The 27,245-nt window shown below is 44.6% G+C and overlaps 1 protein-coding gene across 4 annotated transcripts in view; it reads left to right on the plus strand.

Annotated features, from left to right (window-relative positions):
• The window catches only part of FRYL (FRY like transcription coactivator), a 170,011-nt gene that overhangs the window by 119,796 nt on the left and 22,970 nt on the right, over positions 1 to 27,245 (plus strand). For 2 of the 4 annotated variants that reach the window (XM_056111530.1, XM_056111531.1), the window contains exons 40-52: positions 867 to 1,071; positions 2,442 to 2,563; positions 4,343 to 4,533; positions 5,908 to 6,002; positions 7,014 to 7,621; positions 7,934 to 8,031; positions 13,212 to 13,382; positions 16,525 to 16,665; positions 18,590 to 18,787; positions 20,875 to 21,036; positions 21,137 to 21,211; positions 21,569 to 21,745; positions 25,854 to 26,057. In XM_056111530.1, the coding sequence (XP_055967505.1) occupies positions 867 to 1,071; positions 2,442 to 2,563; positions 4,343 to 4,533; positions 5,908 to 6,002; positions 7,014 to 7,621; positions 7,934 to 8,031; positions 13,212 to 13,382; positions 16,525 to 16,665; positions 18,590 to 18,787; positions 20,875 to 21,036; positions 21,137 to 21,211; positions 21,569 to 21,745; positions 25,854 to 26,057 (2,447 nt within the window). The remainder of the gene's footprint in view (positions 1 to 866; positions 1,072 to 2,441; positions 2,564 to 4,342; positions 4,534 to 5,907; positions 6,003 to 7,013; positions 7,622 to 7,933; positions 8,032 to 13,211; positions 13,383 to 16,524; positions 16,666 to 18,589; positions 18,788 to 20,874; positions 21,037 to 21,136; positions 21,212 to 21,568; positions 21,746 to 25,853; positions 26,058 to 27,245) is intronic. The other 2 variants (XM_056111529.1, XM_056111532.1) reach the window with 2 other exon arrangements.

The following is a 27,245-nucleotide window of genomic DNA, read 5'->3' on the forward strand; positions in this document are numbered from 1 at the left end:
TAAGGCATGTCGCTTGCACACAGTGGACCCTGTTTAATCCCCACCACCGTATAGGGCTCCCCAAACACCAGCTCCCCAAAAACAAGAAAGTCGAGTTACCCATAGTACATTTCTCTTAATCTGTGGTGTTTTTGTTTTTGTTTTATGGTAAGTACCACTCCCATTAACCAGCAAGAGAAGGAAGTCATCTTAGAGCTTGCTTTGGTTTTAAGGATGTCACCGAAATTTCATTTCATTTCCTCAATGAAAGTGAAAGATGCAATGAACAAGCAAGCACTTGTTCATGGTGATGAGCGAGCTGTCGAGCCGGCACTGGAGTCCTTCTGCTCTAGACATCTGAAGACCTGGCAAAGAAAGACAGTCCGAACTTTCGTTTGCCTCCATTATATTCAACTGTATCTTGAAATCTAGCCAATTCCCAGTTGTACCCTTTAGCAGGTTGCTGCCACTTGTACCGTGGCCCAGCAGATGGCAGCAGAGAATGGCACGGTGACTCCCAGGCTGCCAGTCCTGATTCATTCAGGACGTTATCATGTTGCTGAGGCAGGACACAAGATGTTCTTAGGCCTGGACCTGATTTCATCGCGTGTTATTTCATAGAGTTGCAGTTTCCAAGAACGCTGAATTGGGAACCTCCTTAACTGAGGGCCAAGTTATGGTCTAATGATAGACGTACAAACAGTGGTAGGACACACATGGCCTGGTGCAGTTCATTGCCAACACAAGACATGCCAGTGGGCCTGGGCCAGCACGACCAGTTCCCCTCTGGTGCCCGCCAGACCGAGAGGGAGCAGGAGTGCCCTTGTTCGGGGGGAGGGGGGAGGGAGATGACAGTTCTCATGCTCATGGTGCTGATTCTCTCTCAGCAGGTGTGAATGATTTTATACCCGATTACCAGCCCTCCCCCATGACTGACTCAGGGCTTAGCTCCAGTTCTACCTCTTCTAGTATCAGCTTAGGAAACAACAGCACCGCCATCTCGCACCTGCACCCCACGATCCTCAATGAGGTTGACCTCTCAGTCGAGCAGGATGGAAAAGTCAAAACCCTCATGGAATTCATTACCTCAAGGTAGTGTGGGTGCCCCCCACCCCTGGCCCCCTAACCCCCACCCTCATAACCCCCATCGCCATAACCGCCCAGAACCCCCAGTCCCTAACCCCTACCCTCATGACCCCCCACCCCCATACCACCCACCTCTAGAACCCCTAACTCCATAACCCTCCACCCCAACCCCCGTCCTCATAACTTCCCACCCACATAACCCTCCCCTAGACTGTTTGTCAGCTGCTGGGAGCCACATCACTCTTTCAGGCGCTTTGGACTAAAACCTGTGACACCCGCTGACTAAGGCGCTGCAATTTGTGTTTCTTCCCCATGGGTAGTAGTGGCTTCAGCATGTTGGGAGGCACCTGATTATAGTGGACTGTGAAATTTGAGCAGCTCTAACCGTTTCTGTCAGCACAGTCTGTCCAATGTGACATCTAAGTGGGACCCATTGGTAGCACTTGCCAGCTTCAGAGTGATGACCAAGGTGGTGGCCTGGAGAGTACAAAAACATTTTACATTCTTTTTTCCCTAGGTTTGTTTATTTTGTTTGTTTGGGGCCGGACCTGGACATGCTCAGGAGATCCTACAGTGTAGAGGGTGAAACCTGCATCTCCCACTTGCTTTCCACACACTGGGCCCTTTGAGCTATGGCTCCAGGCCACAAATGCAAAGATGTTTTTAAAATGCAGTGGCCAGCTCTTTCCACTCTGGAGAAGTCCATGTTCTCTCTTGAACACATCTCTCTGTGTCTCTCTCCTCTCAGAATTTCCTTAGTAAATTTCTTTCAGTGGGCTGGAGCAATAGCACAGCGGGTAGGGCATTTGCCTTACACACAGCCCACCAGACCGACCCTAGTTCGATTCCTCCACCCCTCTCGGAGAGCCCGGCAAGCTACTGAGAGTATCTCGCCCTCATAGCAAAGCAAGTTACCCATGATGTATTTGATATGCCAAACACAATAACAACAAGTCTTACAATGGAGATGTTACTGGGCCCACTTGAGCACATCGATGAACAATGGGAGGACAGTGACAGTGAAATTTCTTTCAGTAAAAACTATTTTGCATAACTAAAAAAAATGAATTGACCAGACATCATTCTGTTGTAAACTCTCTTCATATTTGGAGGACATTCTCTGTTTGTTCCCTTAAGATGGTAGATTTCTAGGAGGTATTGAGTCGGGAGGAAAAAAATTTTTTTAAAGGTGGCAGTTGGTCAGATAAGTTTGGGAATCTCTACACTGGATGTATCTAAATACGTACAAGAGAGGTCATCTGTGCAAGCAGCTATTCAGTTGCTTGCTGTTCTTCATTTACAGGGAGCACTTTGGAGGGAAGGGACTGTTAATACAGGTCTGAAGAGCCAGAGTAACCCCTCTGTTCTGTTTCCAGAAAAAGAGGGCCTCTTTGGAACCATGAGGATGTTTCTGCCAAGAACCCCAGCATCAAGAGTGCTGAGCAGCTAACTACATTTTTGAAGCACGTGATCTCTGTTTTTAAGCAGTCAAGTTCAGGTATCTTGGAAGGCACCTTTTGGAACCTATTTGCATCCACTGGCATAATTTAATGTGAGGTAGACACTTCAAGTGTTCAGCCAAATGGGAACAATTGATCTTTTCTGAATTTCAAACTGTCAGACAAGTCTTGCATTTTTTCCCCCATTTGTCAGTGGTCAAATGATTGGACTGTGAAGAAAAGTTGAGTCATTCTTTTATTTATTTTTAAAAATTTATTTATTGAATCACTGTGAGAAAATTTACAAAGCTTTCAGGTTTAAGTCTCGGTCACCCCTCCTAGTGCCTGTGAGGCAGATGATTTCTTCTTAACTCTCTCTCTACTTTGATTACATTCAATATTTTGACAAAAGATGCACCACTATTATTTAAAATTTCTTCCCAATAATCAGATCTGCTGAAAAGATATTGTGAAATAATTTGTTTTCTATTGCTGGTTATGCAGACCTTAAGATGGCCTCAGTAGCTGGGCCATGCAATTTTGGATTTCTGATATTTTACTAATTAATTCTGGAGGGATTTCTGCCAAAAGCTGGATAATTAAGAGATTGGTTTGTGTGCCTCTGGGACCATGGCCGTGCCAGAGAGCCTTGGTAGGGCGTGAAGGATGTGCAGGTTCTGCCCCCCCCCCCCCCCATCCCATGAGGCTGAACTTGCCCCATCACTGCTGGCTCATACCTGGCTGTCTAATAAGCTCTGAGGTGGCAGCCACATGCTGTTGGGGAGGGGAGGGGGTGGCGGAAGAGACAGACACCCTTTCCCTCCCTGGGGGGGCGGGACACAGCACCATAGTTTAACACATAGTCCATTCACATTTCTTCCGTAAGCTGCTGAGTTCTGAATTAGATCCGTGTGCCTCTGGGGCCATGGCCATGCCAGAGAGTCGCTCGTGGGGGGCAACTCGTGGCCTCGTTATGGCGTGAAGGACATGCTGGTTCTGCCCCCCCATCCCATAGAGTCATTCTTTTAATCTAAGGAAGTTTAACCCTTTGGGTACTTTAGTTTTGTGTGGATACTGGCATGATAGAAATAATCATGCAACTGTGAATCACTAGAAATTCTATTAAAGGAACATAAAGTAGCCATGACAAGCCTCAAAAATATTTCTGAAGTCCTGGCTCCTAATGACCTGACTTGTTCTGAAGATTAATAGCCTCTATGTCAAAGCAGCGGCTCTCCACTAAAAAAGCAGGGCCAGCCCTTGGCACCGGCTGGAGATGCATCAGTGCCTCTGTGGGTATCCAGTGATTGGAGGCCAGCCGGCCTCAAGTGCTAGCGCCTGGAAGCCATGCTCTGAGCGGTGACTTCCCCAGAAATGAGAAATGGTCCTGTGGCCTCCTCCAACCTCCCCGCAGGCGATCGTAGCTTGCTGAAAAGAGAAGGTCTCAACTTAGACCATCTAAAATCTGTTGGCCCGTGAAAGGCCGGCTGGGCAATGTAGTCAGGAACGCCTGGAATTCACTGAGTGACTGGTTTTAAATTTGTGTTTGGTCTTTGCACATGCAGAAAACTTTAAACTGCCAAATCTTTTGCACACACAACCCCCTCACCACTCCTAGTTGAGTCACATAACCCTGTGTGTGTGGGAGGGGGGGTGTACACACACACACACACACACACACACACACACACACACACACACCCTTTATAAAGCTGGGACTTGGACAATTCAGTTCCTTCCCCAGGTTCCGGGTTTACACTGGGAGCCTTTGGTCCTAGGGGCAGGGAAGCTCTGCCCCACGCGTGACCCTCCCCGCCACGGGCCTGCCTGTCTTCCAGAAGGGGTCCATTTGGAGCATCACCTCAGCGAGGTGGCACTGCACACGGCGCTCTCATGCACGTCCCGGCACTATGCAGGGAGATCCTTCCAGATCTTCAGGGCCCTGAGGCAGCCCCTCTCTGCAGCTACGCTGTCTGACGTTCTCTCCCGGCTCGTGGAAACGGTTGGCGACCCAGGAGAAGATGCACAGGTACCCCCCACCCCACTCCCACCAGCTGCCGGTCAAGCGACAGCCAGGGTGGATGGTCAAATGGGGCAGCTTTCCCACAGCAGGCCAAGAATAAGGAAGCAAATTTTCATAGTATTTTTAGGGAGGCAGGTGTTCCCTCCCAAGCGACACTCAGGAGGCCTGGAGACCTTGTCGGGGATTCTCAGCCAGCCAGGCTGGTGTTCCAGGGCAAAGGCCCGGGAATGCGGTGCTGCCAGATCTTGTACTTGGATTACTTGGGTCACCCCAGTGGGCTGCACCTGGTTATGCTTGGGGTAGGGGCCGTGTGGTGGCGGGGCTCGAACCAGGGTCAGCTGCATGTAAGGTAAGTGTCTTAGCCCCTGTCCATTCTCTCTGGCTCCCTACAGTAACATTGGCTGCAGGCCAGGAGCGAGCATCTTGTGGTAGCCATGACTGTGCTCAAGGCTCCGAGTTTAATCTCAGCACCACAGGCACCCTCAGTCCAGCACTGACCCCCAGCACCAACCCACCAGCTGCCCTGCAGGGCTCAGCCAGTGTGGCCCTTTGAAAAGAATGATGATAGCACTGACTAGTGTGCTGACTGGATCAAATAGTCTAGTGCCTCTCAGTCTTTAAAATACTTCCCATAGTAATTACAAAACAATTAACAGGAATAGTTATGTGGCTCATAGATGAAAGCCACGTTTTTAAAATAATGTTTTCAAGACTTTCTAATGGATTTCAATTTTTTTTTATTTTGGAATACCAAAATAGAACAGGTTTTATTTGTTTGGAGTCATACTCATTTCGTTTGGGGTCACGCCCTTTGGTGCTCTGGGTTTACTCCTAGTACTGAGCTCACATGTCATTCTTGGTGGTACTTGGGGGAACATGTTGTCCTGGGGATGGAATCCAGGTCAATCATGTACAAGGCAAGTACTTCACTATTCTGCGAGGCCCCCAGTACTACGAATCCCCAGATTCCATCTTTATGTGAGACACAGATCACTCCTTGATCTTTCTGGCCTGAGCAATTTTTGGGTGAGTGGAGGTGCCATTAGAATTGATTCAGTGTGGCCAGAGCGGGTAGGACATTTGCCTTGCATGTGGCTAACCAGGGTTCAAACTCCAGCATCCCATATGGGCCCCCAAGCACTGCCACGAGTAATTCCTGTGTGCAGAGCCAGTAGTAACCCCAGAGAAATGCCAAATGTAACCCAAAAAGCCAAAAAAAACAAAACAAAAAGAATTGCTTTAGTTTTCGTCAGTAAGATCATGCTGCTCAAGAGGTTAATCATTTCACAATGTTAAGTGTGAGGTTTTAAATTTTATCAGGAAGTCCATTGCAATTTATTTTTTCCAGAGCATAATTCATTAAAAATCTGCTTTTTCCAGGGATTTGTGATTGAGCTGCTCCTCACGTTGGAATCTGCAATCGATACCTTGGCTGAAACGATGAAGCATTACGATCTTCTTTCTGCCCTTTCTCAGTAAGGATTTAACCAGGCCACCTGTAGCTTTGCATATGAAATGCTGTAGCTAACTGTTAACCATAGCATTTGTCATTCCAACATTGGATGGTAAGAATAAAGCCAGAATGCTCAGATGGGTTCCCTGCAGGAAAGTGAGCAAGGCTGTGTGACATCACAGAGCTCATCAGTGGTGACGCTGATCTCCCAGCACCCTTGTCAGAGACCTTATAGTTGAGCTGCCCAGACTTTGCCCACAAGCTCTGTTCCTGCCGTGTCCAGCATCCCAGTGCCCCCGCCACAGCACTCACGGTGTCCACACATACTGTTCTTTCTCCACGAGTGACTTCTTCATCCACTTTCTCTGTCTTAACCAACCCAAATTGACTTATCCTTCAAGTTGTCTCTCAGATATCACCTCTCAGCTGCATACCTCTCCTACTTCCAGGTCCTGTTAATTATTCCACCATTTAGGTTTTCACCGTGCTTTCTGTCTTCTTGATATCAGTTAATAGACTGTATACCTTTGGATATCTCACTCTTCCTCAATAGACTTGATCTGACAGTCCTAGTATTTTCCTTATTCCTGACATGCTCAGAGAGCATTCTTCTAGTAATTTTTCTTTGCAGTCAGTGATAACAGAATTAACTTCTGAGCTTGGTTCTTTCAGGAGGAGTGTGTTATCTGTAGAAGTAGGGACAATGGTACCATCAAGTCTGGAGATAAGACTTGATTAAATTTCAGAATTGAGAGTTATCAGTGGTCACTAGAGCAAAATCTTTTGCTTCAGGTCAAACCTTTTCTAACTCAAAAGAAGAGTTGGCCACAGTAGAAAAGATCTGGTTTTAGATTTTGTTTTAATATGGAGAAAAGAACTTAAGTATGATTAAAGTCAACTATGCGTAATGATTTTTCTTGGTAGTTTATCGAGGAAGGGAGGGTGGTTTCTCTGCCCCACCCCCTGCCCCCGATAAAATCAATCAGCAAAGAAGTAATTATTCAGGCACTCACATCATCTTTTCTCTTCATAGAACCTCGTACCATGACCCTATAATGGGAAACAAGTATGCAGCTAACAGGAAAAGCACTGGACAGCTCAACCTAAGCACAAGTCCCATCTATAGTAGCAGTTATTTGGGATACACCAGTAACTCGAGAAGTAACTCTTTGAGATTAAGTTTTATTGGTGACCGCAGAGGTGACCGGCGGCGAAGTAACACACTGGATATAATGGATGGACGGATAAATCATAGCGGTAGTTTAGCGAGGACTCGAAGCCTTTCCTCCCTGCGAGAGAAAGGGATGTACGATGTGCAGCCCCCTACTGAGCCTGCCAACCTGATGGCCACCATCTTCTGGATAGCAGCGTCTTTACTAGAATCCGACTACGAGTACGAATACCTCCTGGCTCTCAGGCTTCTCAACAAACTGCTGATCCACTTGCCTCTGGATAAGTCTGAGAGTCGAGAGAAGATTGAAAATGTACAAAGCAAACTGAAGTGGACTAATTTCCCTGGCCTTCAGCAGCTCTTCCTGAAGGGTTTTACCTCAGTCTCCACTCAAGAGATGACCGTGCACCTCCTCAGCAAGCTCACCGCCGTCTCCAAGCACACACTGGTGGACCCTGCCCAGCTGTCAGGTGATGTCCATAGACTCCCTCCCACCCTTGGCTGCTTCGTGGAGGAAAATGGAAGCTGGCCGTTTGTGTTGAAGCCTGCTAATCTCTGCTTTTCCACAGATAGAATTTGGGTGGGTGGGTGGGTCGGTTGGTTGATTGTTTTTAATACATGAGGCAGCTTAAATTCTTTGATGAAACAAAGGATCAGAGACCTCAGGAAATAAAAAGTAAATGGTTTTTGTGAACCATTTTTTGTTTAAAAAAAAAAACTCTAACTTTCAAAACAGTAATTTACAATAAAATTGGTTATTGCTTTTTTTTTCTTTTTGATAGGCTTTCCTCTTAACATCCTTTGCTTATTGCCTCACTTAATCCAGCATTTTGACAGCCCAACTCAGTTTTGCAAAGAAACAGCTAGTCGAATAGCAAAGGTAAGCCACACAGTGCTAAAAGGTAACAGCTATTGGGAATTTATCTGGAGTGTCCTTGAAGAGGGCAGAGGGGAGGGGTGGTGGGAGTGGAGGTGGGGCACAGATTCCTCACACACCTCGTATTACCTCCACTTTCTGCATCTGATTTTCCTTTCTCACGATGCAGCCAGAGGAGTTTTAAGTCTTGCTGTGAGTACGACTGCCCCAATGACAGAGAATAAAACGAGAGTAATGCTTCTCTGAGTCTGAGTCTTTTTCTTCTTGTTTTCCCTCCTCTCTTCTCCGCCTCTCTCTCCATTCCTGATTCATCCCTTTGCTCGTTTCCAAGCATACACTGTACGGTCCTTGGGGGCAGACACAGAGTGGACAGGACATTCTCACCCTGGACCTGATAGTGAAGGTGACAGTTGAGTCACGGGAGGACCATGGGAGGGAACATTCTGTGGGGGCATGTGAAGCCCAGGCCTCCTCCCAAAGGAGGAGCTGATTAGGAAAATAAAAAGGAGTATTGCTGGCCAAGGAATAGTGCCCAAGGCCACGGATGGACAATTTCTTGGTGCAAGTTTCAAAGTCCCTAAGGAAGAAAAGGGTATAATGTATTCTAGGAGTCAGGAAGTTCCGTCTCCTCCTTTCCCATAATGACTGGCTCTTTTCCGTTTAATACTCCGTGCACCTCTCCCTGTACCCGACCCCCTTATCACTCTGTTTTCTTTCTCAGTGTGGCTTTTTCCTCCTCCTGTTCCTCTGTTTTTACATTATCCGTTAACATTCATGTAAAAGCATGTCAGGTCTTGATTTAGAAGGAATTGGATTTTCGCATTTTATATTTTTGACAATTTTCTCTTAAGCCATTTTATTTTTAAAGAAAACAGTTGCGCCTCTGATTAAACATAAAATCTTGGAGGAAATGCTTTTCATGCTGCAAATATAAAGTTATAAGAAGTTAAATAACTTTATAAGGAACAGCCATAACACCAGGAAATCAGTTGAGCGGTGGGCGAATTTAACCTAACCCTAACGCACTGGCAGAAATCTAGAAGGGAGCCAGCAGGCAAAGTTCCCTAGAAGAACTTTATTATAACCAGTATTTTGAAAGCGAAAATTTGGCTGACAAATACCACAGCAAAAACTGGAGGGAGCAGACACATAAAGCTGAATTAAACACCCACCACTGTGTCCCCCAGATTTCTAAGGTACCAGTGTATCTCTGGGTGCTCACTCAAAGAGCAGTTGGTACCCCGCCAGTTAACCAGGTGGCCGGAATAAGAATAAGAACCTTTCCTGGTCATCATAGACAGGACTTAATGGATTAAATAGAAACACATGACCCCTATTTAAAAAAAAAAAAGTTTTTCTCGGTTCATGAGAGTATTATTTGAAAACAATGGTTTGCCAAACCCAGGAAGATGTATTTGCATTAGTTAGGTCTGAAAGTGGTACAAAATAATTAATCCTATAAAATGACTACCATTTTAACAGTCTAATGCTGTATCATTAGACTCGTAAAGAAAATTATCTTGCATGAAGAGTCAAAAAATAGAAGAGGTGGGGGAATATTTTGACTTTTTTGGGAATTTCAAGAAAGTAAGAAACATGCTTCCCTGATGGAGGATGGGAGGAGGGAGGAGGGAGGTGGGGTGGGGTGGGGCAGTAGAGGAAGGAATGTTAGTTGGGGCCGCGGAGCAGGCTAGAAGTGAAGGTACCAGCTGACCTGAAGGATGTGGAGACCCCATGCGTGTCCAGTCACTGCTTCAGGACCAACAAAAGCACAGGCCCATACCAACCCTGGTCTGATTTTTAGAAAACAAGATCAAACACAGCTTCCTGCAAGTCAGAAGTTGTTTTCGAGTCTGTTTTCTCCCTGTTGCGCAGCACACAAAAATTCCCTCCACTTTCAGCAACCTGCAGGATGTGAATTAAATTGATTCGTAATTATTCCGCCACTTAAAAGAGAGAGTAATTTTCTGCCATTAGGTACTTCCTCGTTATGCAAATGTCCTGGTTCTTCTTTTTGATCCCTGGGAGAGTGCAGGCTTTCAGAGTGAGCAGTGTTTCAGATGAGGACAACAAATATTGTCCTTGTTAGCCGTGTTAGCACGTTATTATGGCAGAGACAATAGACTAAAGAAGTGTGCCCTAAAGCATACTTGTTCTAGTTATTTCAACCTGGTGATTCAAACTGCCAACATTAAAACATAAGCATTGGCTTTATTTAGAATGTGGACAGCAAATATATTACTTGGAATCATCTTTTTTTCTGAAAACGAACAGATTTCAGAAATCACTCTGGAAAAAAAAAACAATACTCTTCTCATTAAGACTTTTACAGTGTGATCATTTTTTAAAAGTATACTATTCTTTTAAGAATATAAGATACAGGGCTAGGGAGATATCTCAGAAGGTTAGAGTGCACGCTTTGCATGCCATAACTCTGGGTTTGACCCCCAACATCACATGGTCCCATGAGAATCATCAGGAATGACCCTACACACACACATACACATACACACAAGTACCACAAGGTATGCCCTCCCCCCCAAAGAAAACAAGGAAAAAATATTTTTTAAGAATGTATAATGCACACATCATTTAACATCTGGTTCTACAAAATGCATTTAATATCTGGTGCTACAAAAAACTAATAATAAATTAAACATTGGGTCAGGAGCTGAGCACAAAGGGCTGGAGTACAAGCAGACCGCATATGCTTGTGGCCAGGCGCATCCCATAACGGTCCCCTGAGCACTGCCGCAAATGGCACTCTGCCCTCCCTTGTCCCCAGCACCACTGAGTGTGACCTGGATGTATCTTAGTTCTGCTGGGCCTGGGAATATTCTTTCTCAAGTGGCTCATGGTGAAGCAGTTGGTTAAGTTCGGCAAAATATCCCCAGGAATGTCTCCACCTCAAGAATTGCTTCGGAGATACCCCCTAACCCCCAGTAAAAAAAGAATGTAAGAATTCTATAAGAATAGCTTTTGCAAGAAAAATATTGCATTTAAATTTTGTTTGGTTGGTTTTAGGCCATTCTAGCATCCCAGCAGTGCTCAGGGCTTACTCCTGACTCTGTGATCAGGGATCACCCTGGCAGGGTTGGGCTACCTACCATATAGCTGGGGTTCAAGCCTGGGTCAGCCACATGCAAGACCCATCTTTCTGGCCCAAATTAGAAGGTATTTTTGGGGAGTCTTTTTGGTGGAGGTATGGGGGAGGTTGAGGAAGAAGGAATTGGGCCACACTCAGCAATGCTCAGGGGTTGCTCCTGACCCTGTACTAAGGAATTACTCTTAGCTGTGATTGGGATACCATATGGATGCCAGGGATCAAACCCAGTTGGCCATGTGCCAGGCATATGACCTACCTGCTAAACTGTCGCTCTTCTCCTCACTTAAATTTTGTAATTAAAATTCTTAATTTAGAGGTTTTAAAACGTAAAAATGGGGGCCAGAAGGACCGATAAGATAGTATAGTAGTATAGCTGATAGGGAGCTTGCCCTGTACTTGGCCAACCCAGGTTCACTCCCTGATACCCCGTGTGGTCCCCTGGACCCCACCAGAAGTTATTCCTAAGTGCAGAGCCAGGAGTAAGACCTGAGCACTGTCGAGTGTGGTATAAAAACAACACAAAAAAGAAGAAATTAGGGCCAGAGAGATAGTAAAGCGGGTATGACACTACTCTTGCATGTGGCCAGCCCAGTTTCTTTCCCCCAGCATCCCATAATGGTCCCCTGAGCACTGCCAGGAGTAAGCCCTGAGCACTGCTGCAAATGGCCCAAAAACAAAGTATTCCCCAAAAAAAGAAGTTACTGTGAAATTTTATGGTTGTGATTTTTTTTAGTTGTATGCATTTTAAAGGCAAAAACAAGTATCAACCAGAACTTCCTTTTTTCTTTCTGGTGTCTGTTTTATGGGTTAAAAAGTTAACAATGCGTAAAATTGGCTGTCTGTAATTTTATAACTAACTTCACAGGGATTGTGTTAATAGACTGCACAGTTTCACATACAGTTTTATTGTCTCGGGCCTAGTTGGTGATAATGCCCACTCAATGCGTGGAACTCAGCAGTGTTCACTAGACCTATTCTAGTGAGCATCTCAGAACGTACACAGCACTCTGCACTAAAACCAGTGTGTTATATGTCAATGATGCCTCACTTAGAAAGCGTTAAAATTTACACATATTTTCAAAATACGTCCACATTTATAGAAGCATTTTTTTTTTAAAAAATGGAAGAATGAGGGAAATGAAAATAGGGAAGCTAAAGAAAATGCAGTTGAGGCTGGCTTTGAAGGCTCAGCACGCGTGAGTGAGGAACCCGGCTCTCTGCAGTCCTGCGTTGTTCGCTTGTCCTCCAGAAAAGACAAGCGACCCTCTGTGCCAATCATGCAGGGCACCAACGAGAAGTCCAGTGGGCCAGTGAGGTCCTCCCAGACACCTGCGGCTCCAGACTCCATAGCGCCGCGCCATGACACATGCTAGAAAGTGACTTGTTTTGAAGATGGTACTCAGTGATTGACAGAGGACCCCCACTTAGAGCCTCCCTGACTGGGAGGCTTGGATTCCCCCCACTTGGATTCCCCCGGTGAGCCCATTCTGACGTGTGTGCTCTGAACCACGTGTGCATTTCACAAAACCAAAACTCTTTACGGAACCACCGCTTTTTGAGCTGAAGAGTTTATAAAATCATATATGGGTTTGGCTTTTTTTGGGGGGGGAGGGGTGCATACCAGCGGTGCTCAGGGTTTATTCCTGGCTCTGTGCACAAGGATCGAACCTGGGTCCACTTGCAAGGCAAATACTGCTATAATATCCCAAGTACCCGCTGTACTATCACTCCAGCCCTTTGGTTTTGTTTTCACTTGGCAGTTTTTCGGAGCATCAGACTAAAAGGGAAAATCTGAAGATGAAAAGTTGCACTAACATCATGGAAGTGTTTGCCATTATTAATCACCTTTCCATACTATGAAGTTGCTCTCATTAATACCTTGTATTTTTTTCTCTCTCTCTTTGTATAACTCTTCTGCTGAATTGAAATGGAATACATAGTAGCTTCAACCTAACACATCTAAAGGATTGCATTTAATAATGACATTTTGTATAAAATCAAGTTTAACCTGTGTGTGTCTTTCTTTTTGTCAGTGAGGAAACTCATTTGGGTGTTGTTGGTTTTTTTTTTCCTTCAGGTTTGTGCAGAAGAAAAATGCCCGACCCTTGTCAACCTGGCTCACATGATGAGTCTGTACAGCACACACACGTACTCCAGAGACTGTGCCAACTGGATCAACGTCGTCTGCAGATACCTGCACGACTCCTTCTCAGATACCACCTTCAGCCTTGTGACTTACCTTGCAGAGGTACCTTTACAACCTCAAGGTGGGAGTGGGCTAGGAAGGTCATACAGGGAGCAAGGCACTTGCCTTGCCCACAGCACGCCCAGGTTCAGCCCCTGATCATAGAACCAAGAGTTACCCCCAACTATAGACTAAACCCTGATTGCCTGTGGGTGTGGCCAGACAGAGAAGGCAGTGAGGAGGAAGAGGTGTGAGTTTTCACTGCTCTGTGGTAAAATTGTCAAGTAGAGACAATACCAAGCACTAATCCTCATTGTACCTGAGAGTGACCACAGAGGGTGTCCTCTTTTTAAAAGGAAAATATAGATCTGTCCTTTTATGTGTAAAGGAAGTTTTCGTAAAGTTTTTAATTCCAGCCCATTGTTGGTATTTATTCCATTCACTGTTTTTAAGTGATATAAACTTAACTAATGGAAGCCTTAAATGTTTAAAAATGAAAAATAGGCTGGAGAGATAGTACAGCTGGTAGAGCACTTGCCTTGCATGGGGCCTACCTGGGTTCAATCCCGTGCACCCCATAATGTCCCCTGAGCACTGCGAGATGTGGCCCCCCAAAATAAAACAAAAATGGGAAATGGACTTTTGAGAGCATAGCTTTATTCACTATCCTTTCGTGACAGAGCTCAAAGTAACATCAATCTTGCTGTTATTTGAAAAACAAGGCCAGAGATACAGCACAGGAGGTCAGGCTGTCGCATCAAATCCGACAGCATACATGGTCCCCTGAGCACAGAGCCAGGCATAGCCTCTAAGCACCGCCGGGTGTGGCCTCAAAACAAAAACAAAGCACAAACATTTGATGTGGTATCTAAGTCTAAAGAATGTTTATAATTTCATGGCTATTGTCCTTAGTAGAATAATAAACAGTACAGCATATGGAAGTATTTATGCTAGTTAAGGTGTTCTCTTTTTTTGTAATATATTTGTTTACTTATCTAAAAATATAACTTGGTGGATAAAAATGAAATTATAAAAATGCTATCCCTAGAGAGAATAAAAAGTCAGTATTTGTTGAAGTGGCTTCATGGCCTGGCAAACTAAATTACTGAGTAGACAGCCACAAAGAGAAATTCCAAAGAATTAACTCATCATAAAAATGTTTGACAGAGTCAGAGATATTGTACAGGGATTTAGGCACTTACCTTGCATGCAGATGACGCCGGTTCATTCCTTGGCACAGCTAGGAGTGACCCATGAGCACAGAGCCAGGAGTGGATAGTAACTACTAAGCACCACTGGGTGTTCCCAGTACCCCCCCCCCCATAAAAAGTGCATCAGCTTATAGTAGTAACGTGATAGCTTCATTAGGGGAAAAAAAGATGACTTGTAGAAATTTGAGCTAGCTTATACAAAGTTAAAAGAATAATTCAATAAATCTTTAAAATATCACTGGTAACCCTCTCTTTGAACTTAAATGCACTAATCACAAAATGCTTCAAGACTGGTTTGAGTTTTTAAAGTGCTAATTCTGATAGTGTTGAGCACATCAATTTATTACGTGGGTGTGAGCTGTTCTCCATGATCACTTCCTAACCCGATTCAGTGCATGCTTTTAGGTTGATGTTGTGTCTTGTAGCTTGAGGATGAGACCCAACATAAAGCCAGGACTTGTGGGCTGGAGATAGGATACAATGCATAGGGCACTTACCTTGCACGTGGCCAACCCAGTTTTGATCCCTTGAGCACCACCCGGTATGTGGCCCAAACACCAAAATAAAAAAAACTAATCCTGTGCCTCCACATTCCCTGAAGATGGACACAGGGCCTTCCTCAGCTCTATATTGCAGGCTGTATTTTCCACTCTGTAGAGAGAACGCTTTGCCCCAATGTGAATCTTATGAGTATGTTATTCCTTCTTACTATTAATAGTAATTCTCAAATTACTGCTAAAAACAGTTCTTAAACGTTTTTACATGTATTTAAAATTACATACACCCAGAAAGCACATCTGTTGTCATTATTGGATTGTTCCAGAAGCTGCCCAGAGATGAAGCCAAGTTTCAGAGCAAATTAGTAATTAGCTCATGACAATGAACCGGGTATTCCTGGTCCTTGGGTTGTTGGCTGTGCTAAGTGAATTTTGTAGGTTCTCATTCTAAGGAAAGTTCACAGGACAGGGCACGTCAAACTCCTGAAATTTGGGTCAAAGACAGGAGAGATAGTACAGGAGCTAAGGTAATGCACGAGTCTGACCTCACATACAGTGCCCTGACCCTAAACAACAGATCTGGATCTTGGTTCTATTAATTCCTGGCTGGTCAACCTTAAGCTCATTCAGTGTTACTCTGAGACCCAGTTCTCCATGTGTTCACTGAGCACAGCATTGTCTGTCTCACACTTAGAAGCACTGCCTGTTTGTTCCACAAGCTGGGGTCTTCCCAACTGTAGGGAACACAGAAGCTCCCAAAATGCCTGTGTCCTTTTGTTTCCAAAGGTTCAGTGCAGATGGTCCGTTGACAACCAGAGCTCAGCCAGTGCCCTCTGCCCACTAACTGCTGCCCTCTGTGTTCTTTTACCCACCAAGTCCTCATGCCCAGAGAAGCCAGCTCTCTCCTCTACCCAGCATTCCCCACTCAGCCTTATGTGTCCACAGGAGGCCATTGCTCAGGTTCTGATCACGGCGTTTCTCTTAGTACAGACTGGTGGTAGGGCCACGAAACTCAGAGAGGCCCAGTTCATGGCAATGAGGGTTTTTTCCATCTTCTCAAAAAAAATGAAAAAGAAAAGAAAGAAAATGTCTCGCATGTAATTTTATATCCTGCAAACCCTCTGAGGAAAGAACGAAGGCTTTCTTTCTTTTTCAAATGTTCATAAGAGACATCTCCAAGTCCACATCACTAAAAGTGTCTAGTGTCTAGGGTGAATGAGTGGTTTGTGGGTAGTTAACTCTTGTCTGGTGGTGGAGATTTTCTGAAAAATTAGTTAAGGAATCAAAACACCAAGGTTTAGAAGGAAAATAATTGCCTGATTTTCCTTTCTGAGCCCGAGGATAAGTAATGAGAACGGACATTATCTTTTGCCTTTATTAGTCTCTGTGTTTCTGATACCTAATTGTGAATTCAGAGCTAGAGTTCAATATTGTTCATGGTAACATTGCACCTTCAGTTGCCAGATTAAAGCACACGTTTTAATATTTTCCTTTCAGCTCTTAGAGAAGGGTCTGTCGAGCATGCAGCAGTCCCTCCTGCAGATCATGCACAGTCTCCTGAGTCATGTTGACCTCTCTGCTGCTCCTGTCAAGCAATTTAATCTGGAGATCATAAAGATCATCAGCAAATATGTGCAGGTGAGTGACCCGGAAACGGAAGCAGAGATGCTTTCTCACAGTACTGTGGATGTTTATAGAAAAACTTAAGTACCCAAGGGTGGGGGAATGGTGCATCCATAAAAGATGTTTTCAGGATTGTTCATAACATGGGAAAAAGTTCTCAGTGCAAGTGACAGGAAGCATGAGTCTGGGTAGTGAGTTGGAGGGATTCTGACTTTGCACTTTTAACCGTTACATACTCGAATACCAGGATTGGGACTCTTTGTAGCTATACCAGAGTCAACATTCTGGCCAGATAAAGAAAAAAGCACAGTATTTCCCTTGTTTGTTTGTTTGTTTGTTTTTAAATGTTGTTAACATTGTGCCAACTTCTGTGGTTTTGGTGTATCCTCACTACTGTCCTTTGGTGGTTTTAATAGCATCTCCTGCCACTCAGAATTAAGTTATAAAGCAATTATAATATTGGGTGGAGATACAATATATTCATCTGCCAAATATTATCCATGATACAGTATTAAAAGCAATTAGATGGCATAACTTAGAAGAAGAATTTAGGGGCCAGTGGGATAATATAGTGAATAGGGCATTTGTTTGCCTTGCATGTGACTGACTGGGTTCAACCCCTGACACCCCCGAGCCTGCCAGGAGTGGTCCCTGAGCATCACCAGATGTGCCTCAAAAACAAAGTAAAAAAATCTTTATTATAAGTATTCTTTTCAGTAAGATGGTAAGTGAAAATATTATAAACTCATCTGTATATTTATTATATAAACAATGCCTCATTTACAATTGGGAGAAATGGGCCAGAGAGATAGTATAGCAGATAGGCACTCCTTTACATGAGGCCAACCTGAGTTAGATTCCCCAGCATCCCATATTGTTCCCTGAGCACTAGCAGGAGTGATTCCTGAATGCAGAGCCAGGAGTCACCCCTCAGCATCATCCGGTGTGATCCCCCAAACAAATAAAAAAATGCAATTGATAGAAACATACACAAGTAACAAAAGCCAGAGATGTGGTGCAGGAGGTAAGGCACTGCTTTGCCTGCAACTGCACCGGCTGCAGCTGAGCGCCACGAAGGTGTGGCCCCAAAGCCAAAACAGGAGAAACAGAACCTGAAAACACATAACCAGCATCTGTGCAAGAAAAAACAAATGAACATTCTACAGCTCACCCGGAGAGCATCTGTTTTGCAGTTTACACTTGTTTGTGCTGGATGCTCGGGTCACTAACATTCTAAATATTTTAAATTTATAGGTTTTAAAAAAGTCAGCATTACAGGTTTTTATCATAAGACTTAAAATATTTGTAGTTCATAACACCCAAAAGGAGAGAGAGAACAAAAGGGAATGCCCTGCCACAGAGGCAGGGGGGGATGGGGGGGATGGGGGGTGGGAGGGATACTGGGACCCGTGGTGGTGGAAAATGGGCACTGGTGAAGGGATGGGTACTTCATCATTGTATAACTGAGACCCAAGCACAAAAATTTGTAAGTCTACAACTGTACCTCATGGTGTTTCACTAATAAATAAAAATAAATAAATAAATAAAAATAAAATATTTGTAGTTCAGTCTCAAAGCCATTAACTCTGCTATGTAGAAAGCCATATATGTACAGCCCCTTGTTTCTTGCGACTGCCAGATTCCTCTACTAGACTTCCAATATTCATAATATTTATAGCACACTTATTCTGATTTATTCTTTATTTTTATTCCAATTTGGTAGTGTTATTATTTATGTGGTGTCCTGTAAACAGTACAGTTAACAGTTTGTTTTCTTTCCATGTTTGTCCCAGACTGTCCGTTAAAAATTTCAAAGTAAAAATGAATAATTTACAAGAGTTTTGTCACAACAGGATTTTCATTGTTTACAGGATTTTTGTTGTTTACAGCAGTAAACTGTGGGTTTGCAAGCATTCTAAGTATATTCTTTCTTAACCAGAGTCCTTATTGGAAGGAGGCCCTCAACATCTTGAAGCTGGTGGTGTCGCGCTCTGCAAGCCTTGTAGTGCCCAGCGACATCCCCAAGACATATGCGGGAGACCTGGGCTCACCCGAAATATCCTTCACAAAGATTTTTAATAATGTCTCTAAAGAGTTGCCTGGGAAGACCTTAGATTTTCACTTCGATATATCGGAGGTAAGAAGCTTAGGAATTGATGTACAGGTGCTGTATTAGAAATTTCTGCTTGTTTTTATGCTTGTCATTCCACAAGCAGTGATTGAGCACAAACTGGGATAGATTAGGTGAAAATAGGGCAGCTGGGGAGAACCGTGCTCTGGGAAGAATGTAAGTCTTGGAGAAATGTGCAGGTAAATTACAGTAAGTGCTGTAGCAAATATGTGGATCCTCACATAAGATACACTGAATTTCATTTTTTTTAATTAAAGACTCACAGGAACTTGGGTCAGAGAGATAGTACAGGGGGTAGGGCACTTGCCTGTGGCCAACCCAAGTTTGATTACCCAGCATCTCATATGGTCCCCTGTGCTCACCTGGAGTAATTCCTGAGCACAGAGCCAAGAGTAGCCCCTGAGCACTGCCAAATGTGGTCCAAAAAAAAAAAATCCATAAGCTCACTGTATGCTTGGGAAACAGAAGCAAATTCTAGTTTGTTGGACTGTCAAGTTCAAGAGGTTGAGATGGAAGTTGAATTTAAGAGGATAAAGGAGCTTGTGTGATATGCAGACGACTTGGATATTACTGCAAATTTGAAGTTCTACACTGAGGCAAATAAATAGAAGTGGTTTTTGGATCATTAAAGAATTTTTAGGAAATCATTGACACTCAATTTGTGTGGAAATGACTTAAGTATCTTCTTTGGCATTTTTAGTTATCTTAAATATTTGCAAAATCAAATTATTGGAGCACAGTTAACAATATATATTGGGGCAGGAGTCGTACCAAAATTTTATCATACATTAGACCTGTGTGATGAGATTATTAGGTGATTTTTTTCTTTGGTGGGGGGAGCTTTGGGCCCAGACCCAGTGATGCTCAGGGATTGCTCCTGGCTCTGCACATCACTTCTGGTGGTGCTCGGGGGACTGTATGGGATGCTGGAGCTGAAACTCTGGTCAGCCTCATGTAAGGCAAGAGCCCTTCCGCTTTCCTGTCCCTCTAGCCTCTAAAGATGGTTTGTAAAGTAAATTTTGTATTTTCTGAACTTTGAAAGGGCATACATTATAGAATTGTGGGGGGTGGAATAGAGGCAATGATTTTTAAAGAGCAAATCTAGGGACCAGGAATGTGGCTCAGTGTCGAGCCCTTGTGTGAAGCTGTGGGTTCAAGCCCTCATACCTCATGATCCCCCAGCACCACCTGGAACCTAGGGAGTTACTCCAGAGCCCAACAAGCCTACAAGCCCCACAACCCCACCCCCCAGCAAAATAATAAAAGGAGAAGAAAGCAGGTCTGTATTTAAAATATTAAGTTCTCTGAATCATATCAGAGACTTGGTCCTGTTAGGTAGCCAGAGATCTCGGTAGCACTGTAGCACTGTCTTCCCCATTGTTCATCGATTTGCTCGAGCAGGCACCAGTTACATCTCCATTGTGAGACTTGTTAACTGTTTTTGGCATATTGAATACGCCCCAGGGACCTTGCCAGGCTCTGCCGTGTGGGCAGGATACTCTCAGTAGCTTGCCGGGCTCTCCAAGAGGGACAGAGGAATCGAACCTGGGTTGGCTGTGTGCAAGGCAGACGCCCTACCCACTGTGCTATCGCTCCAATCCACCACTCCAGAGATCTCAGTGGGGCCTCCAAATGTTAGGGCAGCCCTAACTGGACCTCCTGACAACAGCAGAGAGGAAGCGGGGGAGGGAAAGGGGGAGGAAGAATACAGAAGTGAAATAGTACGTTACCATAACTTGTTATTTGAATGATCCTTATTATCTGTGGTCAGTTGTCTTGGGTGTTTGTGTCCATGCCCTTTGGGGTCTGGCATGTTTTTCCTACCAGGTTGTAAATTCATGACCCTGAGGCACAAAAACGGAGTTGCTGTGGTCCTTTCAGCTTCCTTCCTATTCTCTCACAGTTCCAGTAAAATGAAATCTTGTGATTTTAAAGAAGCAATCATTAGCATTGATGTTTAAAACATACATCGTGCTAAGTGATCTTTCTTCTTAAGCTGTGTTTCTGTTGTTTTGAAATGTCATTATAGATACACTAGTAGTCCTTTGGTGTTCAAATACTGAGTCAAATACTGGCATTTTGTTTCTGTGTAGACGCCTATCATTGGAAATAAGTATGGTGATCAGCATAGCGCAGCTGGGAGAAACGGGAAACCAAAAGTTATTGCCGTTACTAGAAGCACTTCTTCGACATCTTCCGGTTCCAACTCAAATGCCTTGGTGCCTGTTAGCTGGAAAAGGCCGCAGCTGTCACAGGTACCCAAAAGGGCATCAAGACTGACCAGTCTGTTGTAATCCTGAACACTTGAAAATTTGTCCTCCTTGTGACCCTCACTTTGGAATTTCTTTTCTTTAGAGAAGGACAAGAGAAAAGCTTATGAATGTGCTCTCTCTGTGTGGTCCAGAATCTGGTCTTCCAAAGAATCCATCAGTAAGTAACCATGACAGCATTTGCAAAAGAATGCTTTCAATCATGTTTCATCATGAAGAAACGAAAAATTCTTATCTCCTTGTATGTCTTTACTTACTCCCTTCTTGAGGGAGTTAGTAAGTTTTACTAAGACTGAAGGGGGTGAGGAGGAATCCCCTTTCTTTGTAGCACTTTCTTTGTGCCACTGGACAGCTGTGCTGATTGAAGTCTTCCACCAGATTAAACATGACATATAGACCAAGGTCAAGCTCTCAATTCATGGAGATGAGACCACAGTGGCCCTTGGCATTGATGCCTCATGTGATGACAAAACTGACCCTTTTCTGTTTTTGTTTAATTTTTCTGTTGTTGAATCAGGTGATATTTTCTTCTAATGAAGATTTGGAAGTTGGAGACCCACAGACAAGCCTGATATCTGCCACAGAGGACATCATTCAGGAGGAGGAAGTCGCTGTAGAGGACAATAGCAGTGAACAGCAATTTGGCGTTTTTAAGGATTTTGACTTCTTAGATGTGGAGTTGGAAGATGCTGAGGTGAGAGTTTGGATGCACTGTTGTGTGACTATAGAGCACTTACAAGTGCATGAGAATTAAATATTTGAGTCAAGGAGTTTTCCTTATTAAGGTCAGTGTAAAGTCAGAAAGGCAAGATTCTTCTGTGAGGAAATAAGATGCATTTATTACAACTAGTCAATAGAAATTACATAGTCAATAGCAACACTTAAAGAGGGACATGTAATATTTTACCTTAAAGTAAAAAAAATGGGTTTCTTCAGAAGAACTTTTTTTTTGACTCAAATGTTTTGCTTCAACTGAGCTAGTTAACATGACTCAAAATAGCAAAAAACTAATGTTAAAAGTGGCCCAGTTTTAAAGAGGGTGTCCCTTAGACTGTATTAACTATTAAAAAGGCTCAGATTCACTAAAGCTCATTTATTCTTGGGGTTTTTTGGTTGTTTTTTGGGCCACACCTGGATTACTCTTGACTCTGCACTCAGGGATCATTTTTGGTGCTCAGGGGACCATATGTGATGCTGGGAATTGAACCAGGGTCTGCTGCACACAAAGCAAGAGCCCTCCTGTTGTACTATCTTTAAGCCCTACAGCTCTGTTTTTAATGGCAGGTGTTTGCGATTATTGCTGTGACTTTCCTCATATCCTCGCAGTGTTCTCACAAAAGCCTCCCTTAATTTACTACCGAATGGGCTTTCTCCTTTGAAACAGGGACTGTAGGATTATTGTGGTTGCCTTAGACTCCTGGAGCCTGCTCCCAGATCAAAGATTAGCCTCCTAAGCTGTAGTCTTAGTATTCAGTATTCAGAATGCATTGTCTGTATGTCTTTTTCCCAAAAATTTCCAGTCACTCATAATTGTATGCTATTTCCTTCTGCTTTAAAAGGTGAGATGAGGAAAGATGTGCAGTGGCTAGTGTCATGTCACTGCATGTTGTGAGTCAGAGGTCACTTAAGTGAGTCTTCTTGTCCACTTCAGCCTCCCCTGCAGGATGAGGACAGAGCCATGGTGATCAGGGTTGACCAGATGTCTTTGCACCTGCTTAGGAGTTGGGCAAGCTCCTGTATTGAAATATTCCTTGAAAATTGGATGTACCAGGTTCTCAGGGACATGTATTCAGCACCTTGGAAGGAAGTGGCTTTTAAACTTTATTTTTATTATTGTTATCTATAATTACAACATTGTTAGCATCTAAGTATCTACATATAAATACCTATTTAAAAATAAGAGGTTCAGAGGCGGGAGAGATAGCACAGCGGGTAGGGCATTTGCCTTGCACACGGCCAACCCGGGTTCGATTCCCAGCATCCCATATAGTCCCCTGAGCACTGCCAGGAGTAACTCCTGAGTGCAGAGCCAGGACTAACCCCTGTACATCGCCAGGTGTGACCCAAAAAGCAAAAAATAAAAATAAGAGGTTCAAAGGAGCCAGGGCATAGCTCAGTGGTAGAGCAACCTGTCTTCATATGTGAAGCCCTGGGTTCCATCCCTGACATCACAAAAAAAGGGGGGGGGGAGGCTAATATTAAAATAGCACTGTAGCACTATCCTCACATTGTTCATTGACTTGCTCGAGCAGATCCAGTAACGTCTCCGTTGTGAGACTTGTTATTCTGTTTCGCATATCGAATACATCATGGAGAGCTTGCCAGGCTTTGCCTTGTGAGTGAGATACTCTCGGTAGCTTGCCGGGCTCCCCAAGAGGGGTGGAGGAATCAAACTCGGGTGTGCGGGGTCGACCGCATGCAAGGCAAACGCCCAACCACTGTGCTATTGCTCCAGCCCAATATTAAAATAAGAATTTAAAATTACTTCCCTCTATGCTATGCATTTTACTCTATATTCTCTCCTCCATCATCACCCACCTCCCATTTTTTTCCTTCCCAAAGAAGGGCAGGTCATCACCCTCTAAAACTGATTTCACATCTGCAGTTGAGCAAACGTTATAATAACTAGGACAGATTTGGACAATCATGCAGGAAGGTGGAATGGGGAAGAGGCTTGCTGCTGCCCTCCTTGGGCACGAGCAGCTCTCAGTCCTTTTGTAGTTCTTGGCCCTTTTTTTTCCATTCAGAAATGAGGATTTCTGAAAGCAGGCTTTGATATTTTCATCATGGTAAGGTTATTTCTGTTTGCCTTCCCTTTGAAAGAGCACTGTAAGTGCTTTCAAGTGCACCCTGTGCTCTGAAGTGTCAGGAGGCATGAATAAGGCTTCGAAGAGAGCCACCATCAGAGTGGATTCAAGCTGCGTGTTGCAGTGCCGTCTTTCAATTCAACGTGCAGGCGTCTGGAGGGAGTAGGCTCCATTAGGCATCATAATTAGACCAAATCAAATGATAGAGATTTTCTCAAGCCTGGATCACCGTCTTGCTTACACCGTGGTAACAGGAAATGGTTGGCTATGAAACAAACTGCTGGAGAAGCTCCTGAAATAGCCCCCAGGCAGAACTCCTGCTGTGCATGCTGGTATGTTCACCGGCTACTTCCAGCAGACTCTGGCCATTAAGATGCCTTGTGCCACATCCTGAGACCGGGACTCTGTTCTGCGAAGGTGGCTTTTGAGACTGTGATCTGTAACACCTGGATTCAGAAAAGCAGAGCAAGCGCCAAGGTGTCCTGAACCGAGGCCTGGCCCCCTTTTCAGTCAAGGCAGCTCTCTCTTGCATAAGTGGCTTTCTGTTTTAAAGATACTTATTTTTTATCTGCCCTAGAGAAATAGTACAGCGGGTAAAGTACTTACCTTGCATACAGTTGACCATGTTTGGTCCCTCGCATCCATATAGATCCCCCAGGTACTGCCAGGAGTGATCCCTGAGTGCAGAACCAGTAGTATTACTAGAATTATTGCAACACCCCTGAGCATTGCCAGGTGTGGCCCTCGAACCAAAAAAACCTAAAAAGTTTTTTAAAAACCTTAAGAAGGGCCAGAGAGTCCAAAGGTTAAATAACACCCTCTGCCTAGCCTGTAGCTGCAGTTCCATTTTTGGTTCAAATCCCGGCACCACTAATGCTCCCAACCACCCTCAGCCCTGAGCACCCTCAGGTGTGCTGCTCCCCACACACCAAAAAATAAAAAGATTTGAAAAACTCTTTTCCAGAAAGTCCCTCCTGAATAAAGGAACCTGAATAAATCATACAGTTATGCTGACCAGGTAGTTGTAATTGATCATTTCAGAGTTCTGAATAGAGCAAAAAAGAATGAATTACAGACTTACAAACAGCCACAGTCAGCTTAGAGGACCAGAAATATCAGTTACATAAATAATGTAAGTGGGGTGAAAAATGGAATTCGTCCTGTTCCCTCTGTACCTTGTGATATCAGCAGGGTTATGTTTTGATAGCTATTGATTTCCCAAACTACTTCATAGTAAAAAATGCCCATTGAGTCTAACCAGAGCCAGCGACAGAGGAAAATGATTGTGACCCTGTGTGTTGTGCACTGAATGTGGGTATTTGAAGTCAGTTTTGCATTGTATCCAGCATTCGATCTTTAAATCTCCAAAGTTTTCTTACAGTTTATGTTGCCAAAGTGTATCATAGAAATGTTGTTTTCAGTGTCTGTCTCTGACTTTTTTTACAACATATTTTGCATAAAGAATAATTTGAACTGCACCGTTGTCTTCCTTCACAAAGCTGAATCCAGAGCTTGAATCAGTCTTTGAGGTTGGAAAAAAAAAAATCACAGTTTTCCCAAAAAGTGTAGCGTTGATTTAAATGTTTGTCTTCGTTGTTTCTAATTCTGTGTGTTTTCCTTTTTGCTAACCAGGAGCTGCAGGTAAGTTGCAGCCTGGTGTGGCTTGTGTGTGTGTGTGTGTGTCATCTGTGAGGTATTTGTTGTCTGTCTTTGTGTCTGTGTATTAGAATAGAAATGACCTAGAGCATAGCTTTGGTTGGTCCCCATAATTCTACCTGCAAGATAGAGAGTCAAGAAATGTCTTCAATCAGATCTTTTCATCTTTTTAAATATCTTCAATGGTGTCTTAAAATCTTGAGAAATCGGAAGGGCTGATTGAAACTCTGCCACTTTGCATATTTTTCATTTCTATCTCTATTTTCTTTTTATATCAGACTGACTCAATGTCTGGAAGCACGTCCTTGAGGGCTGAGGAATTGTGTTTTGTTTTGCCAGGGTGAAAGCATGGACAACTTCAACTGGGGGGTCCGCCGGCGCTCGCTGGACAGCATGGACAAGGGGGACACGCCATCCCTGCAGGAGTACCAGTGCTCCAGCAGCACGCCCAGCCTGAACCTCACCAACCAGGAGGACACCGACGAGTCCTCTGAGGAGGAGGCCGCGCTCACCGCCAGCCAGATCCTGTCACGCACGCAGATGGTAGGGTTCCCTGCCTGCGCACTGGGGGCTTGCTGTCACTCGCATCCATTCCCGAGCTCTGGCTCGGATGTCTTTGGTAAATGTCACACACTGGACGGAGAATACCGAGTTGCCTCGGTGAGCCGGAGGCATCCCAGACACAAAAACATAGCCCCCCCTTTCGTGGCTAAGACAGCGACACCTTCCTCCCCTGTTCTGTTGGTCAGGGCCCTGTGGGGGGCGCCTGCATCCCAAGGATCACTCTTGCTCGCCCCGTTTGAACTCCAGGACGCTTGAGTTTACCAGCCGTGTGCTTTTCCTGAGTATCCAGGATGGAGCGCACGGCAGCGTGGGTCTCTTTTGAGATCAAGTCAGTTAAAAACATGGAGGGTTCTGCCTTGTATACCAACAGCACAAAGATCTAAAGAGTGGGGGGAGAAAAAAAAAAGGAAAACACTTGCCTTGAATGTGGGAAGAGGCCTTGGGTACAGTCCCCAGCACTGAAAATACAAAAATGAAAAATGGGAACAGGATTAGCCTTGTTGGTCCAGCATCGTGGGTGGAAGGAAGGTGGGGGTTTCTACTAGGGACCCCTCATCCCCCGGAGTGCAGCTCGGCCTCTTCCTGAGCACATTTGCTCCCCGCTCCATCCGGTGGGGAAGCCCAGTGCAGGGGTTCTGCTCACCCAAGACCAGACTTAAAGTTTTCCTCCTGCAGAAGCTGTCAGTCTGAGGCTGCTTCTTCTCCTTTCCTCACCTTCGCCCGAGGGTGCCCGGGGGTATCTTTCAACTCAGTCCCCTACCACCACCGCCAGTTAAGTATTAAACCACAGAAAGGGGTAGGAGCCTAAGAGAGAGAGCACAGAGGTTAAGGCAACAGCCCTGCTGCCTTGCGTGCAGCTGGCCCGGGTTGATTCCCTGCACTGGCAGAGATCAGCTTCTGAGCATGGAGCCAGGAATAGCCCCTGATCATGAATGGGTATGGCCCAATGCAACCCCGCCTCCTGCGCCTTCCCAGTGAATAAATGGCAGAGCAGTAAGCCGACAGCAGCCATGGTACCGTGCACGGAGTATGTGACGCGCACCAGGGCTGGGCTGGAAGCTGCGCTTCACATGCAAAAGCCTCGGGCTTAATTTCTGGCCCACGTGGTCCCCTGAGCCCAGAGCCAAGCAGCACTAGGCATGACTCAGAAATCCCCTTCCCCAGAAA

The sequence above is a fragment of the Sorex fumeus genome, unplaced genomic scaffold, assembly GCF_029834395.1.
Source record: "Sorex fumeus unplaced genomic scaffold, SorFum_2.1 ptg000013l, whole genome shotgun sequence".
NCBI classification, from domain to species: Eukaryota; Metazoa; Chordata; class Mammalia; order Eulipotyphla; family Soricidae; genus Sorex; species Sorex fumeus.